Raw genomic sequence first — 14,865 nt, forward strand, 5'->3', positions numbered from 1 at the left:
CTTAAATAGAAAGCTGAAGGATTATACAATTAAAGTACTTATATTCCAACTCTCCAGTTAAAGCTTTGAACCAATGAAGGCAGCTAGAATAAATTAAACACAGAAACATAAAACATGATTAATAATCAGTTGATAAAAACTGCAAAACAAAAGACAGAAGAGTAAGCAGAATTAAAGAAGTGACAACCTACTGAAAAAAAAAGAAATGTTCAGGAGATAATGGGATGCCAATAAGTAACTTATTTAGTGGATTTATACCCCAAATATTAGAAAAAAGCAACACAAGGTGGCTCTCAAAATCAAACTAACATATAAAACACATAGGGTTAGTCATACTCACGAGTATCACCACTGAAATTAAATTTTAAAAGTTAGTCGAGTCCATTAATTTCAATAGGTTTACTCTGATATGACTTGGGACACCCACCACCACAAATATAATCTACTACTACATACTGATGGCACTTCAGTCCAAATCTCTGGATGACTTCTCCCAATGTTTGCATGTAGATGTTAAAAAACATGAGTGACAGAACAGAACCTGGAAACGGTCATTAAGTCAATTGTCATTATGGGGACTGAAGTCACTCTTCAGCATTGCCTGAGAAGAATAATCCACAAAGGACTAGAAACACCATCACATCATGCGTCTCAGGCTGAACGACAAGTGCTCCAAAAGGTTCTATGGGCAGTGGTATTGAAAACTGCTGAGAAGTTCAAGAAAATCAACTGGCTTGAATTTCCTGTATCCATTTCACCAGTGTGAGTCATTCACCAAGGTAACCAAGACTTCATCTATCCTAAAACCAGGCCAGAAACCAGATTCTGCATCTTCCAACACTGTTTGGAGTTGAACAACCAGCATACGTTTCAACACTTTGTCCAAGATAGAATATTTGAATCTGGGTGACAATTATCCCAAACCAGTAGGGCCAATGCTGTGTTCACATTACCACACTGTTTAAATTCGAATTTGCATGTTGTTTTATAGTTCCTCTGCTTTGATGTGTTTCCACATCTCCTGCTGTCTGTCCACACCAGAGGGTGAAGAGGGAGTGAGATGTCTTTGCCTGATATGAATTGCCTGGTTGGTTTCCCTGCCCTTTTCATGACGCTTTCATCATTTCAACCCTACCCAACTAGAAATCATCTTTGTGCAACTGTCATCTTACTTCCAAACAAGTGTGAAGGCATAATATTGCAGCCTGAGAGTGCAACCCTGTACATTTCAACTCAGAAGTAAATCACGCTGAATTCAGTTCTCCTGGGAAGACACAACCAGCAATGCATCTGGTAGGACCCCGTCTCTTCATGGGAAACCCAATGCTTGCCTCTTCCTCCTGCCTGATGCCCTACTGCATAACAGCCCCAGATCCTTTGGGCCATCCAACCCAACTTAAGCAGTCTGTGGCTGTCTCAACTCACTTTGACTGAGTCCCAAATCCTTCTGATCTGATTTGGCCTGAGACTGAGGCAGAAGCCAAATCTGGTGCACGGCCCTACTAAAAACAGATGCTACACTTGATGAGAAGGGCTACAGAAAAGGAACATGGACCATTACTACAATGGATATTCAGCTGTTAAGACTGTGTGTGAATAAGTGTTATGAATGGGTGGTATTCGCAGTGTGTGTTACTATTGTGTAAATAGAGAATGGATACAGAAGGTACAGAATATAAAAAAATAAATTTTCACTAGTCTCCGCTTGTAAACACTGAGGCATTGTGATTTATTCAAAAATAAAATAGCCCAGAATGCTGAAGTGCATGCACTTGAATATTAAATACACTCTGGCACTGAATGCTGTTCCAATCACCACCAACTCCACACACGGCACATATAAATCTGCATAATCCAAATTGCCAGGCATTCTATTCCTTCACAACACAAAATATATGGGGAGTCTGCTGAAATAAAAACATTTTGACCTGTCACCTAGTCACACAAAGTGAAGTTGATTACCACAGCCCCTTACAAGTATATAATCTATGTGCTTTTATTGAGAAAGCCAAACGGTGCACACCTATCTTCTGCATCATACAAGGCAGGGCATACTATAGTGCCTTGAATTAAGTATATTCCCAAAACAGGTAAGTTAGGAATGAGCAGGCTCACTAGTCACAGAGTGTCTGCTTGAAAGAGAGAGACATAAAGGCATAAAGAGGGTGAAATAAAATGGAATGGAGTAGTCTGGGAGAAGGCACAAGACTACTAAGTGTAAATTTATATTAGAAACTAGCTTTAATATTCATCCTGGTAATGTATACCCAAGAGCATAGAGGAAGAGTAAGGAGTTTCTTTTAGGACAATGTCATGATTCAGTCTTCTGATCTGCTCCTAGGCAAATTTTATATTTGCTTATATTTAAGTGATAATTTGGAATTTTTCAGTGTCCTCAGTCAGAACAGCACCCAATAACCTTCATGTCTAAATATGCAACTTTTTCTAGCCAATATTTCCTTTCAAACTTTTCAAAGAGAAATTACATCCACTGATGTGGTAAAGATTAAAGAAATTCAGTAGTGTAACCTAGTTCTCCTTATACAGCCTTTTCAAACCAAAGTGTCTTCCTAATTAAGGCAATCAGATTTTTGTTTTTTTGCTTAAGCATATTCAAATGAACACACCTTCCATAAAATATCAATGTGTCAGACTTAGGATTGACACTTACCTCCACAAGTCTGCAGGCATTAGCTACTTTAATATATTAATATTACCACAATGCTATTTTAAAAAGGTGAATTAAGATGAATCTATATCTAGATTTTCTTTTGACACTGGATGGTTGTATGAATCAGGCTCATTAGCTACCTAATTTCCAGAACTTCTTTCTTCAATAAAATTGCTTGCACTGTATCAGTAACCCACGCAGGGGGTCCATGGCACCATTCACACACAAAAACTACCATAGAGACACCTAAATTTTCAAAAGTAGAGGGGTCCATGGCTTGGCTTTTAAAAACAGGGGATCCGCAGTGCATAGCTAACTGGGAACCACTGCACTATATTATTTTCTCTTCAACATTTCTGATTTTATTAGAAAATGTTAGACATAGATCAATTCCACAAAAACTAATGAAATTACTGTCTCCTGCTATCTACAACAAAACATAAAAGTACAATCCATACTGTGTTCAATGGGACTTGTACAGGATTGCATATTCCCAAAACAGCCGTGCGAAACACAAAGGAACAAGAATCAGCCTTAGGTAAAAACTATTCAAATGAGCTTTTACAGTGTATAGTTAGGCGAGTGGTACCTACCAGCCACCACCACCAAGTACTAGTTCATGCACTGTTATGCCAAGAAGCATCAGTAAATGAGTGGTGCCTATTTCCTAAGCAGCCCTCTTTAGGTTATCAACACTTACCTACAAAACACCTGGCTATAAGAAATAAAAACCTGCCTTAGAGGCTATGACTTATTTTTGCCTTCTGTGCATTCAGTTCATCCTTTCAATCAACCCCATTAAACCACATATATTGTACAGGAAAGAGAAATAACTTTCCCATCTACCCCAATCATGGTTTATCCAAATGTATGATTTGGACATTTGTACAAAAACAGAGAGCTTCCTATAATTATGAATAAGCCTATCTATGCAAGATATGTTGCTTTCCACAAAATAAGAGTAGTATTAAAATCCCATTCCAAATAGCATTTATAGTGCCAATAAAGACTCAACAGCGTTGTGTTCAGTAGTTGTTGGACCATTTCTGAAACACCAGATATAAAAAAACATAATCATATTAAGTCAGTTTAAAAAAATCTTAATGAAACAAGTGAACATTTACCAGTAATGAATGGCTCAATAGTCCAGAATCTTCTTTTGTCAAACTATTTGCTGCATATTCCAGAGCATTGTTTTCTCCTTGATGTTTGCAAATATATGAACAGTTTCTCTCAATAACTGTACGAATACCTTTAAATAAAATCACGCTAGTAGTGCAACCCATTCCAGAAACAATTCAGCTTGCATTTCTTGCTAAATGATCTCTTCAGAGACTAATTCCTTTGCTTCATAAGCACAGTCTTCTTTACCAAGTCCAGCTAGTAGCTATTCAGATTAAATACCATCAGTGACCGTATTGCAAGCTTGCTTAGCTGAGTGCTAAAAATCCTGTGGTTTCAGCAAGAGCCACACCTCATAATATAACCCTCTCTCAAAGAGAATGCTCTCTCAAATACTATTAATACAATATACTGAAACATAATATTGTTAAAGAAATTGCCTCAATTCCATTTGTCAAATATCCTCAAATCTTATTAAAGCAAAGATGCTGCTGCAGCTTCTACCGTCAGGCACAAAGAATTCTCATCTGCTGCAAGAAAAGGCTAGCCCAGAATGCTTAGCTTCAAATTCAACGTTTCTTTGCTTGACCTAAATATTGCAGGGTGGGGGAGTACTGCATTGGGTGGGGGAACTGACAGGGAACCATATTCCTTTCATAAAAATCAAAATTCAGGAAAATTGTCCCACCTACTGCTGCTATGGAAACACTTTAACACATATTAACGTGCAAGCCTATTTCAAATCACTTTATTATACGCTTGTACTGTAAGTAGAAAACCACTAGGGAGCATAAGATTTTGTTCTGTCGTTTTTGGTTTTTCCCCTTGTCCAAACAAAGAGGACACACCTTGTTATTTTAACTGGGGACACACACAAACAAAAAATATATACTAAACTCTATTTTCTGGTCATAAGCCCTACTGAATTCCATGTGACTTAAGGTAGACAAGTATAGGAATGTGCTGTAAACTTGCAATCCTATGTCCACTCAGAATGGAACAAACATATTTAACACTTCTGAATAAATCTGTATTTGAAAGTAACTCACACTGAATACAGAAAACAAGACTATGAGGTGTGTTCAACTAAGACCCATTTATACAAATGAGCATGTCCACATTAGTGCCATTAAGTTCAATGGTTCTACTCTAATTAAAACTTAATTGAATACCACCCTATGGGAGGAATTCATCATCATGCTGAAACAAACATTCTGTTATCGCACATTGCTACTTGCCTAATGGAGCAATCTTCACTCTACTCTTCCCATGCACTGTTTTCAGGCTTCTACCAACACCCCCAAGCCAACAGGGCGTAGCAGGGAGAGGGATGGGGAAGAAACACTGCACTAGCGTACATTATTATGAGGGCTTCTGCTAGCAGGACCAGTTAGCCGAATCCAATCCCATATGTTTAATATCAGAATTGAAGTCTGAATTTAAATTTAAAATATTATTGCAGAAGTGGCGCGCCAGCAGCGGGAGGCCCCATTAGGAAAAGCGCACCTCAGATTAAGAACGGTTTCGGGTTAAGAATGGACCTCCAGAATGAATTAAGTTCGTAACTGGAGTTACCACTGTACAAAGAAGGGTTGATGAGGGCTATGGCCTTGGGACAAGAGAACTGTCCTGAGGAGAATTCTGAGGACCAGAGAGAGGTTTGGAGGGCCACATTCAGCCTCTGGGCCTGAGGTTCCCCTCCCTGATATCAAAACAGATATTTTTTCTGTTTCCAAGGTTGGAGTCAGGGTTATGTTGGTTCCCCCAGATGAGAGTCAGGAAGGAAAAGGAGGGATCCCAGGTGAGAGATGGGTTGGGTTGCTACCTTCTGTAGCTTGTGGGGCTGAGAATTGCCTTTAGGAGAGAACTCGGTATTCCACTTCTTCGGCTTGTATTATGAAAATCTTTAATATTTTTTTTATTTTAAAAAAAGATATTTCCTGTTTCTTATATTCATGTATGTTGCATCTGTGCTTATTTTTTGGAACCTGGCCCATGCAGTATCATTTTCTAGCTTCCTGTCCCCAGTTTCTTTGTTTTGTCTTTGAGGGAGCCTTTTAAAATTTGTTAGCATATGCATTAAAATTGGTGAAAGGGCTATTGATTTCTACCCGTTAATGATGTGCTGGGAGGCCACTGCACCCAGCCCGGGCTGCAAGAATGCTGCTTGGAAGCATCCTCACTCAGTGTCACCAGGCCGAGAGGGGCAGCAGTTTGACCCAGGAGTGGAGTTGCCAGGTGCAGACCAACTGCTCGTCGGGAATGAGGGCTGGGTTAAATAGAGGGTTAAGACCGTGGGCAGGCGTGAGGCAGAGGGTGGTCTTCACTCTCCGCACTCACCCAGCTGCACCCCTCTCTGTTGTGCACCTAGGGCAATGCCCCCCCACACACACACCATGCCAGTGGACAGACTACCACCAACACATAACTCTGGTGCCTAAAAGTCTGCACTGGCTGCGCCTGTGTTACTTGGCAAAGTAAGGGGAGTGGGTGGCACTGTGGTCTAAACCACTGAGCTTCTTGAACTTGCCAATTAGAAGGTTGGCAGTTCAAATCCACACAATAGGGTGAGCTCCTGTTGCTCTGTCCCAGCCCCTGTCAACCTAGCAGTTCGGAAGCATACCAGTACAAGTAGATAAATAGGTATTGCTGCAGCAGGAAGGTAAGCGGCGTTTCTGTGTGCTCTGGCACTCGTCACAGTGTCCCGTTGCCCTAGAAGCAGCCTAGTCATGCTGGCCACATGACTTGGAAAACTGTCTGTGGACAAACAGTGGCTCCCTCAGCCTGAAGTGAGATGAGTGCCGCACTCCATAGTTGCCTTCGACTGGACTTAACTGTCCAGTCCTCAGAACTTGAACTTGGCAAAGTTCAAGTTTCTTGTATTAATTTAAAATACCCTTGGCAACTTGGGCCCAAATACCTTAAGGACTGCAGAATTCTTCACATTCCTGCTTAACAATTGAGCTTTTGTGATGGGGGAGTCTCTGTCAGAGGTTACCAATACATAGATAGATAAATCACTGTGGTCAAGCTATCCCTGTCCAAGAACAGCTATACAGTGGTACCTTGGGATGCAAACGGGATCCGTTCGGGAGCCCCATTCACATCCTGAACAGAATGTAAGACGCGACAGTGCATCTGCACGTGCACGAGTTGCGTTTCGCCGCTTCCGCACATGGGTGTGACGTCATTTTGACCGTCTGCGCATGCGCGAGTGGCGAGACCCGGAAATAACACACTCCATTACTTCCGGGTCGCCGCAGAGCACAACCCGAAAGCGGTCAACCTGAAGCGTATTTATCCCGAGGTATGACTGTAGTTGGCATACCAGCCATAGCTGATCAAAGGCACTCCTAGCCTCTGAGGCTACTTGAGCCTCAAGTGAGAGAGATGGAGCCTGCAGCACTCCCAAACAACAAACCTGTTCATTCAGAGCAAGTGCAACCCTACCCAGAACATCAGTTTGTATTCCCTTCTCTGTCTATTAATTATTACAGCCACTCCAAGCAGGCGTTTCTTCTTACAATGCTTGATAAGAGCCTAGAAATTGGAAATATTTTTTCCAGCCTTTAGAGTAAGCACTAGAGACAACTGCTTATACTCAGTTGATCTTAATTTGTTTGTACATAAGATCAAGGAGTACATAAGATCAAGGATAAGCATTTTTCTTCTATAGTGTATAAGCTATGCTGTTAGAGTGTTTATTTTAAAGCAAAGGTAAGTGTGGCTGCTGACCTTGAGCCAGACATCCTGGAGAGTGAAGTCAAATGGGCCTTAGAAAGCACTGCTAATAACAAGGCCAGTGGAAGTGATGATATTCCAGCTGAACTATTTAAAATTTTAAAAGATGATGCTGTTAAGGTGCTACACTCAATATGCCAACAAGTTTGGAAAACTCAGCAGTGGCCAGAGGATTGCAGAAGATCAGTCTTCATCCCAATCCCAAAAAAGGGCAGTGCCAAAGAATGCTCCACTACCTCACAATTACACTCATTTCACACGCGAGAAAGGTTATGCTTAAAAATCTACAAGGCAGGCTTAAGCAGTATGTGGACCGAGAACTCCCAGAAGTGCAAGCTGGATTTCGAAGGGACAGAGGAACCAGAGACCAAATTGCAAACATGGACTGGATTATGGAGAAAGCTAGAGAGTTCCAGAAAAACATCTACTTCTGCTTCATTGACTACACAAAAGCATTTGATTGTGTTGACCACAGCAAACTATGGCAACTTCTTAAAGAAACGGGAGTGCCTGATCACCTCATCTGTCTCCTGAGAAATCTCGGTGTGGGCAAGAAGCTACAGTTAGAACTGAATATGGAAGAACTGATTGGTTCAAAATTGGGAAAGGAGTATGACAAGGCTGTATATTATCTCCCTGCTTATTTAACTTATATGCAGAATTCATCATGCGAAAGGCTGGGCTGGATGAATCCCAAGCCGGAATTAAGATCACTGGAAGAAATATCAACAACCTCAGATATGCAGATGACACAACCTTGATGGCAGAAAGTGAGGAGGATTTAAAGAACCTTTTAATGAGGGTGAAAGAAGAGAGCGCAAAATATGGTCTGAAGCTCAACATCAAAAAAACTAAGATCATGGCCACTGGTCCCATCACCTCCTGGCAAATAGGAAGGGGAAGAAATGGAGGCAGTGAGAGATTTTACTTTCTTGGATTCCAAGAAAAAGCGATGACAAACCTAGACAGCATCTTAAAAAGCAAAGACACCACCTTGCCGACAAAGGTCCGTATAGTTAAAGCTATGGTTTTCCCAGTAGTGATGTATGGAAGTGAGAGCTGGACCATAAAGAAGGCTGATCGCCGAAGAATTGATGCTTTTGAATTATGGTGCTGGAGGAGACTCTTGAGAGTCCCATGGACTGCAAGAAGATCAAACCTATCTATTCTTAAGGAAATCGGCCCTGGGTGCTCACTGGAAGGACAGATCCTGAAGCTGAGGCTCCAATACTTTGGCCACCTCATGAGAAGACTCCCTGGAAAAGACCCTGATGTTGGGAAAGATTGAGGGCACAAGGAGAAGGGGATGACGGAGGGCGAGATGGTTGGATAGTGTTCTCGAAGCTACCAGCATGAGTTTGACCAAACTGCGGGAGGCAGTTGAAGACAGGAGTGCCTGGCGTGCTCTGGCCATGGGGTCATGAAGAGTCGGACACGACTAAACAACAACAAGCAGCTTCTTGATTTGAATACTACTAGAAATATTTTGGTTTATTATCCACAAGCTTAAAAATGTTACAGCTATGACTTGAAAAATATGTTTCTCACTGGTGATAAACAAATATTTAATATAAAACCCAAAAGAATACAATTTGTCTTCAAATATAGTTTTTTGAAGTATGATGCATCTTATTTAAAATGCTTTCATATTACTCCATCTAGTGGTTGGAGTACATACATTTAAAGTCATGTGCAGTACTATTCTATGCATGTTACTTCAAAACATTACAGTGAATTCACTGTTGCTCAGTCCAGTGGGGCATTTTCTCAACACTATATTAAAAATACAGTATTTTAAAAATCAACAAGCTGTATTGGTCAGGAACGTGGAAGTGAATTCACACAATATAAAATAAATCTTCAATGCTTCAGCTACTAAAATGTTCAAGTGCAAATTATAAATCTTTGATTTAAGAATATTGTTCCTTTTCTCTCATTATAAAGTACACTGTTGCCCCAAATTTCAATGGTTGGGGAAATTCTGAGGTTAATTAAAATGACCTAATAGTAAAGAGGTTGTTGTTGTTTAGTCGTTTAGTCGTGTCCGACTCTTCGTGACCCTATGGACCAGAGCATGCCAGGCACTCCTGTCTGCCACTGCCTCCTGAAGTTTGTCAAGCTCATGTTAGTAGCTTCGAGAACACTGTCCAACCATCTCATCCTCTGTCGTCCCCTTCTCCTTGTGCCCTCCATCTTTCCCAACATCAGGGTCTTTTCCAGGGAGTCTTCTCATGAGAAGAGGTACATTATTCATATAAAGCATATTTTCAATTTAGATAAAACTTATTTTAGGGGCTTGGTAAATTGCAATGTGTCAATGAAAGCAGCCATATATTTTTGTCTATTACAACCAATCTATGCTCTAGGGTTAGATGGCAACATAGATGTATCAAGGATAGATACCACTGAATACATTTACCGGTAACTCTAAATATACTACTCTGTGAAGCCTGGACATACAAGCCTGGACACTGCTCTCAAGTTGACAGTAATTCCTGTTAACTACTGGGCAGGCACTAGCCCTCAACCAACCAGGACTGGAAGATTAAAGGAAATACAGTGGTGCCCCGCAAGACGAATGCCTCGCAAGACGAAAAACTCGCTAGACGAAAAACTCGCTAGACAAAAGGGTTTTGCGTTTTTGAGTCGCTTCGCAAGACGAATTTCCCTATGGGCTTGCTTCGCAAGACGAAACGTCTTGCGAGTTCTTGCGAGTTTGTTTCCTTTTTCTTAAAGCCGCTAAGCCGTTAATAGCCGCTAAGCCGCTAATAGCCGTGCTTCGCAAGACGAAAAAACAGCAAGACGAAGAGACTCGTGGAATGGATTAATTTCGTCTTGCGAGGCACCACTGTAAGCAGCCCATCACTAGCTTCCGTTCAAGTCTTGGACTGCGAGAAGGGGGCTAGAGTGGCCAATGGGTCTCCGAGGACGCAGTGCCTTCTCCTCTAAGGATCATTTGGTGAGTGAGAGGAGGACCTTTTTACCACCAAAAGATCTGAGGGAAGGAGAGAAACATGCTTCTTAAAGCTCAAATTCCTACTCAGTATTCTGTGAATTTTCATGAGCTCTAATTAATCCTCAACTAATGACAAAACAAACGATGTGTAACTGGTTTAAGTCAGTAGGGTGGAATTCAAATTTACAGGCATGCTCTCTCAATTTTTTCTGCTGCTGATCTTGCCGAAAGGCATTAAACTGTAGGTAAAACCAAACAACTTCTGAAAAAAAATGTTCAACAAGTTTCTACTGGAATAAGGAATGCAGAATTCCTCATCAAATTTTACCAATCAAGTGGGCACCAAGGTATACTGAAAAAATGCTTAGTGAATCTACAGGTAAAGGACTTGAAGCAGAATACCCCTGCAGTGGCTGAAAAACAGACATAGCTCTAGTAGAATTTTCAAATAAAATCTGATGGGGGACTTAATCATCAAAAAATTCAAGCCTAACTTCAAATCTCACTTAGCCATGCTATCAGTTCATATATTCCAGCGATGTGTGCTCTCTATAAGGATTAGGTTAAATTGTGTGTGTGTGTATATATATATAAATAATCCAACAATTTTGCTGACTAATTCTTAATCCATTTCCAAAACATTTTACAAGTTAACACTACAGAAAAGTTAGAGTTTATCTACTCAATCCACATACATGGAGCTGACTCCAATTGTGGTTTATAGGGCAAGCACAAACAAGCAATAAGTCTATTTATATTGCCATTCAATTGTATTCCTGGAACAAATTACAAAAAGTGCACCCCAAAAAGTATAAAACATAAGAACTGCATAAAACAGCAGGATTAAAACCGTATCTAAAAAGCTCAGTCTCTGCTTGATGCCAAAACGACAATAGGTTGGCACATGGCAAACCTCTCTAGGCATAGGAAACTGTGGTCTGATCAAACCACAAAGCAATTTATTGAAGCAAGGGAAGGCACATGTGAGCATAAGGTTAATTCCCATAGCACCAAATCATTTTTTGTATTGTCTGGCCTGAGCCATAGAACTGAATCAGGAGTCTGATTAAGAGAAGGATCTTAGATATGTCCATAAACTAAAACAATTTTTGAATGAAAGATATGTTCAAATAGTTCCATTTTGTTAAATTCTCATCACTGCACATGGGCTGCAAAAATTCAAAGAGTATTCACAGGAGATTCACTGAGGTAAAGTAGCTAGTGATAAATCTCATGAACCAAACTGACAGCCCCAGGATTATAATGGCATTTTATCCTGCCGCTCCTAGATTACAGAATAATCCTCTGGAATTCAAAAGAAAAAAAATCTGTATGAACACAAATAGATTAGGGTCTATCATAGCTCTGGCTCTCAAAGCATATTTTAAGTGTGTACTTAAACAACAAAAACAATAATTTTAAATATATATCTTATAATTTGAACTTTTGAAGCTACATACTTCCCCTAGAATGGGCGCCTTTCATTTAAGAGACAAGTTGTTCTAATAAGCAATAAACATGTTCTCTGATCCCACATATTGTATCCTCATATCTTAGGCTTTACAGTTCCAATCTTCGTATTTCCAGGTGAGGGAAATAATGACTCTCCCCTGCTTCCCCTACATTATTTCATTTGAGTTAGAGAAAGGCATTAGTAAAAAGTCATACTAAGGACTCAGCTATACAGCTGCAAATAAAACGTTTTAAGTGTGCTGTAAAGTGCATTATACAAATGGGACTCTAGAGGGCAATGATGAGTTATGGCAAATTCAATATGTTTTTCAAGACATTAAAAAATAGCATTTTTCACAACGTTTTTTATAAGTGTCTAGATTCCACCTATATACAAAGGAGAGAGAATAAAGATGATAGACCAAGGATGAAGAAAAGGACATAAGACTGGAGGGAAACAGGCAGTGGGGCAAATTATTATTTAGTGATACACAAAAGAAATAAGAGGTGGTGAACCCAATATTTATGAATTAAACTGCACAGGACTATGCTCTCTCACAGGATGGTTCTATTTTAATATTATTAAATATTTAGATTTTTCAAGCAGAGCATATCTACAAGGAGAATGCTTTAATTATGATTAGATACTCTACTGTTTTAACTTTTGGTTAAAGATTGCGCTCAACTTAAAATAAATTTTGCCAGAGGTTGATTGTCAGAATTAATGGTTTAGCATTTCAAAGCATATGTTAAAATTTGACATACCACAAATTTCAGCAAGCGATGCCCCAAAAACTCCAAACAAGAGGATAAAAGGATTGGGCTGAAAGACCAAGGGTAAGTGTGAGCAAAAGGAGATGAAGTTCTAAGTGATCATTATAACAGACTGAAGTACATGTTTACTTTTTATAGCCAAAGTGGCAAGCCAACAGTCTGTGGGGTTGATCAGATCCATCAAGTGGCCGGCCAAGCTTCTAGCCATCGGTAAAAAGTCAGTTTTGCATACAGAAAGTCCCAGGTTCAATCCCTGGCATCTTCAGGTAGGGGCAGAAGACAACCCTGTCTGAAATCCTGGAAACCACTACCTGTCAGTGTAGACAATACTTACTTAGACAAACCAATGGTCGAACTCAGTGCTAGGTACCTTCCGATGCAAGTTTTGTCTAAGCATCTGGTGGGCCACTGCTTTTCAAAAACAAATGGGGAAGGACAGGAAAATTGGGGGAGTCCTTCATTTCCCCCCTCTTTTTTCAGGCATTCACATCTCTAGATACCACTATCCCCACCTTCTGCTTGATTTGATGGCAGCTAGGATGCAGCTGTACCCTGGCAACTCCATCTGCCAAATCAGGCATGTGCTGCATTTGCCAGGACTTCCTTCACTTCTTTGCACCCACAGAATTCCTGACACGCATTGTTTCCCATTTAAAATGGGGTCTTAGAAACTTGATAGTTTTAGAAATACACAATGCATTTCCACTGAAGGGCAGACTCCCACAATATCTCTGATTATATTATATAATCTAAAAGACAAAAATGAAAATTTAAACGCATATATGATGTATTTGATGACCAGAAAAACACTTAACAATTGAAGCACCTGTAGTTTTAAAAAGCAAACTTTCTAAAACTGCTGTAACTCAACAATTTTTATAGAATTTTTCTGCAATTTGCTCAAATTACACTACTAATGAAAGCAAATTCCCATGTCAAATGTCATATTGATAGGATAAATCATCTTATCTCCACAACAAAGAACTTTCAGGATTTATAATGACTGAATGTTTAAAAAGCAAGTCCCTTTAAAACTATGGAATCACTATAGTTCCATAATGAATGCCTCTACCAGTTCACAAAGTTTTTTCACATGCAGTTATTATTGGTTAATATAAGCATATGGACTTTGAAGACAGGCTGTCAGGCAAGCAGGGATGTACGGAGGGGGGATACAGAGGGTATGGTCCACTCCAGGTGTCACTCTGACAGGGGGGTGACAAAATGGCGGGCGGCACTTGTCACTGTGGGGCCTGCAGCGTTCACGAGCCACACGTCTCGGTGCCTGCAGGCTCTGTGCTGTCCACCCGCTTCCTCCCCGCTGTGCACCCATCCCTATGAGCGCTGCGCCCGGCCCCTATGGGCGGTTCGCCCTGCCCCTGGGCACGCTGCCCCAGGTGCCCGAGAGCCTTCCTCCACTACTGCAGGTAAGGGTTTTGTAAGCACTGACAATCTGCTGATTGTTGGTACTTGCAAAGGAACAGGACTGATTGACAATGCCTGCAAATGTTGCTTTGCCACAGGTATGGGGCCCGTGAGCACCATTTAGCAAAAGCAGCAAACAGGGAACTTACTGGGCCCAATTAGGCCAGTGCGCTGGAGGTTGCCCAATGCTAGATAAAGAAAACATGAGTGACTCACATCAATAGATGTGAGGGTTTATGACTTTAATTCCTCCCCCCTAATTTTCTGAAAACTTTTAATTGTATTGTTTAACTACTCTGTTGTTTGCTGCCCTGGGCCCTTCAGGAACAAGAATGGAATCTACATTTAGTATCAGTAGTGGTGGTGGTAGTAGTAGTAGTAGTGTAATAGGAGCAGCTTTGGAAGATAGAGGTGAGAGGGAGTATTAGTATGAATCAATAATTAAAATAATGTTAGTGAATGGATAAGAGACCAGAACAAATCGTAACTGAAAGCAAAGAGCTTTCCCTCACTAATATAGTGCTCATTATCATATATGTATGACCTAATTGCAAGAAAACACTTCCAGGGCTCTCAGCATAGAGATTCAGGTTTCCCCAAGGCCCCACTGAGCACCTGGTGATACAATGCTGTTAGGTTAGGAAACCCTGGAATGAAGCATCACCACACCCCCAAAGCTTCAAAGTGGTCTAATAAAGGAATTCACTAAATTCACTGATGCAGT

The 14,865-nt window shown here is 40.6% G+C and overlaps 2 protein-coding genes across 17 annotated transcripts in view; one reads left to right on the forward strand and one right to left on the reverse strand.

The window, feature by feature from the left end:
* Positions 1-14,865, forward strand: part of UBAC2 (UBA domain containing 2) — a 244,254-nt gene that overhangs the window by 100,429 nt on the left and 128,960 nt on the right. The gene's annotated exons all lie outside the window — the stretch shown is intronic.
* Positions 1-14,865, reverse strand: part of DOCK9 (dedicator of cytokinesis 9) — a 142,927-nt gene that overhangs the window by 82,849 nt on the left and 45,213 nt on the right. For 5 of the 16 annotated variants that reach the window (XM_083500982.1, XM_083500980.1, XM_083500993.1 and 2 more), the window contains exon 1: positions 3,796-4,303. The exons of 10 other annotated variants lie outside the window; for them this stretch is intronic. In XM_083500982.1, the coding sequence (XP_083357108.1) occupies positions 3,796-3,957 (162 nt within the window). In that variant the 5' untranslated portion in view covers positions 3,958-4,303. Of the gene's footprint in view, positions 1-3,795; positions 4,304-14,865 lie in introns of those variants that run through there. One more of the 16 variants, XM_083500997.1, reaches the window with a different exon arrangement.

Source organism: Podarcis liolepis (assembly GCF_965112155.1).
Source record: "Podarcis liolepis genome assembly, chromosome: 4".
Lineage (NCBI taxonomy): Eukaryota > Metazoa > Chordata > Lepidosauria > Squamata > Lacertidae > Podarcis > Podarcis liolepis.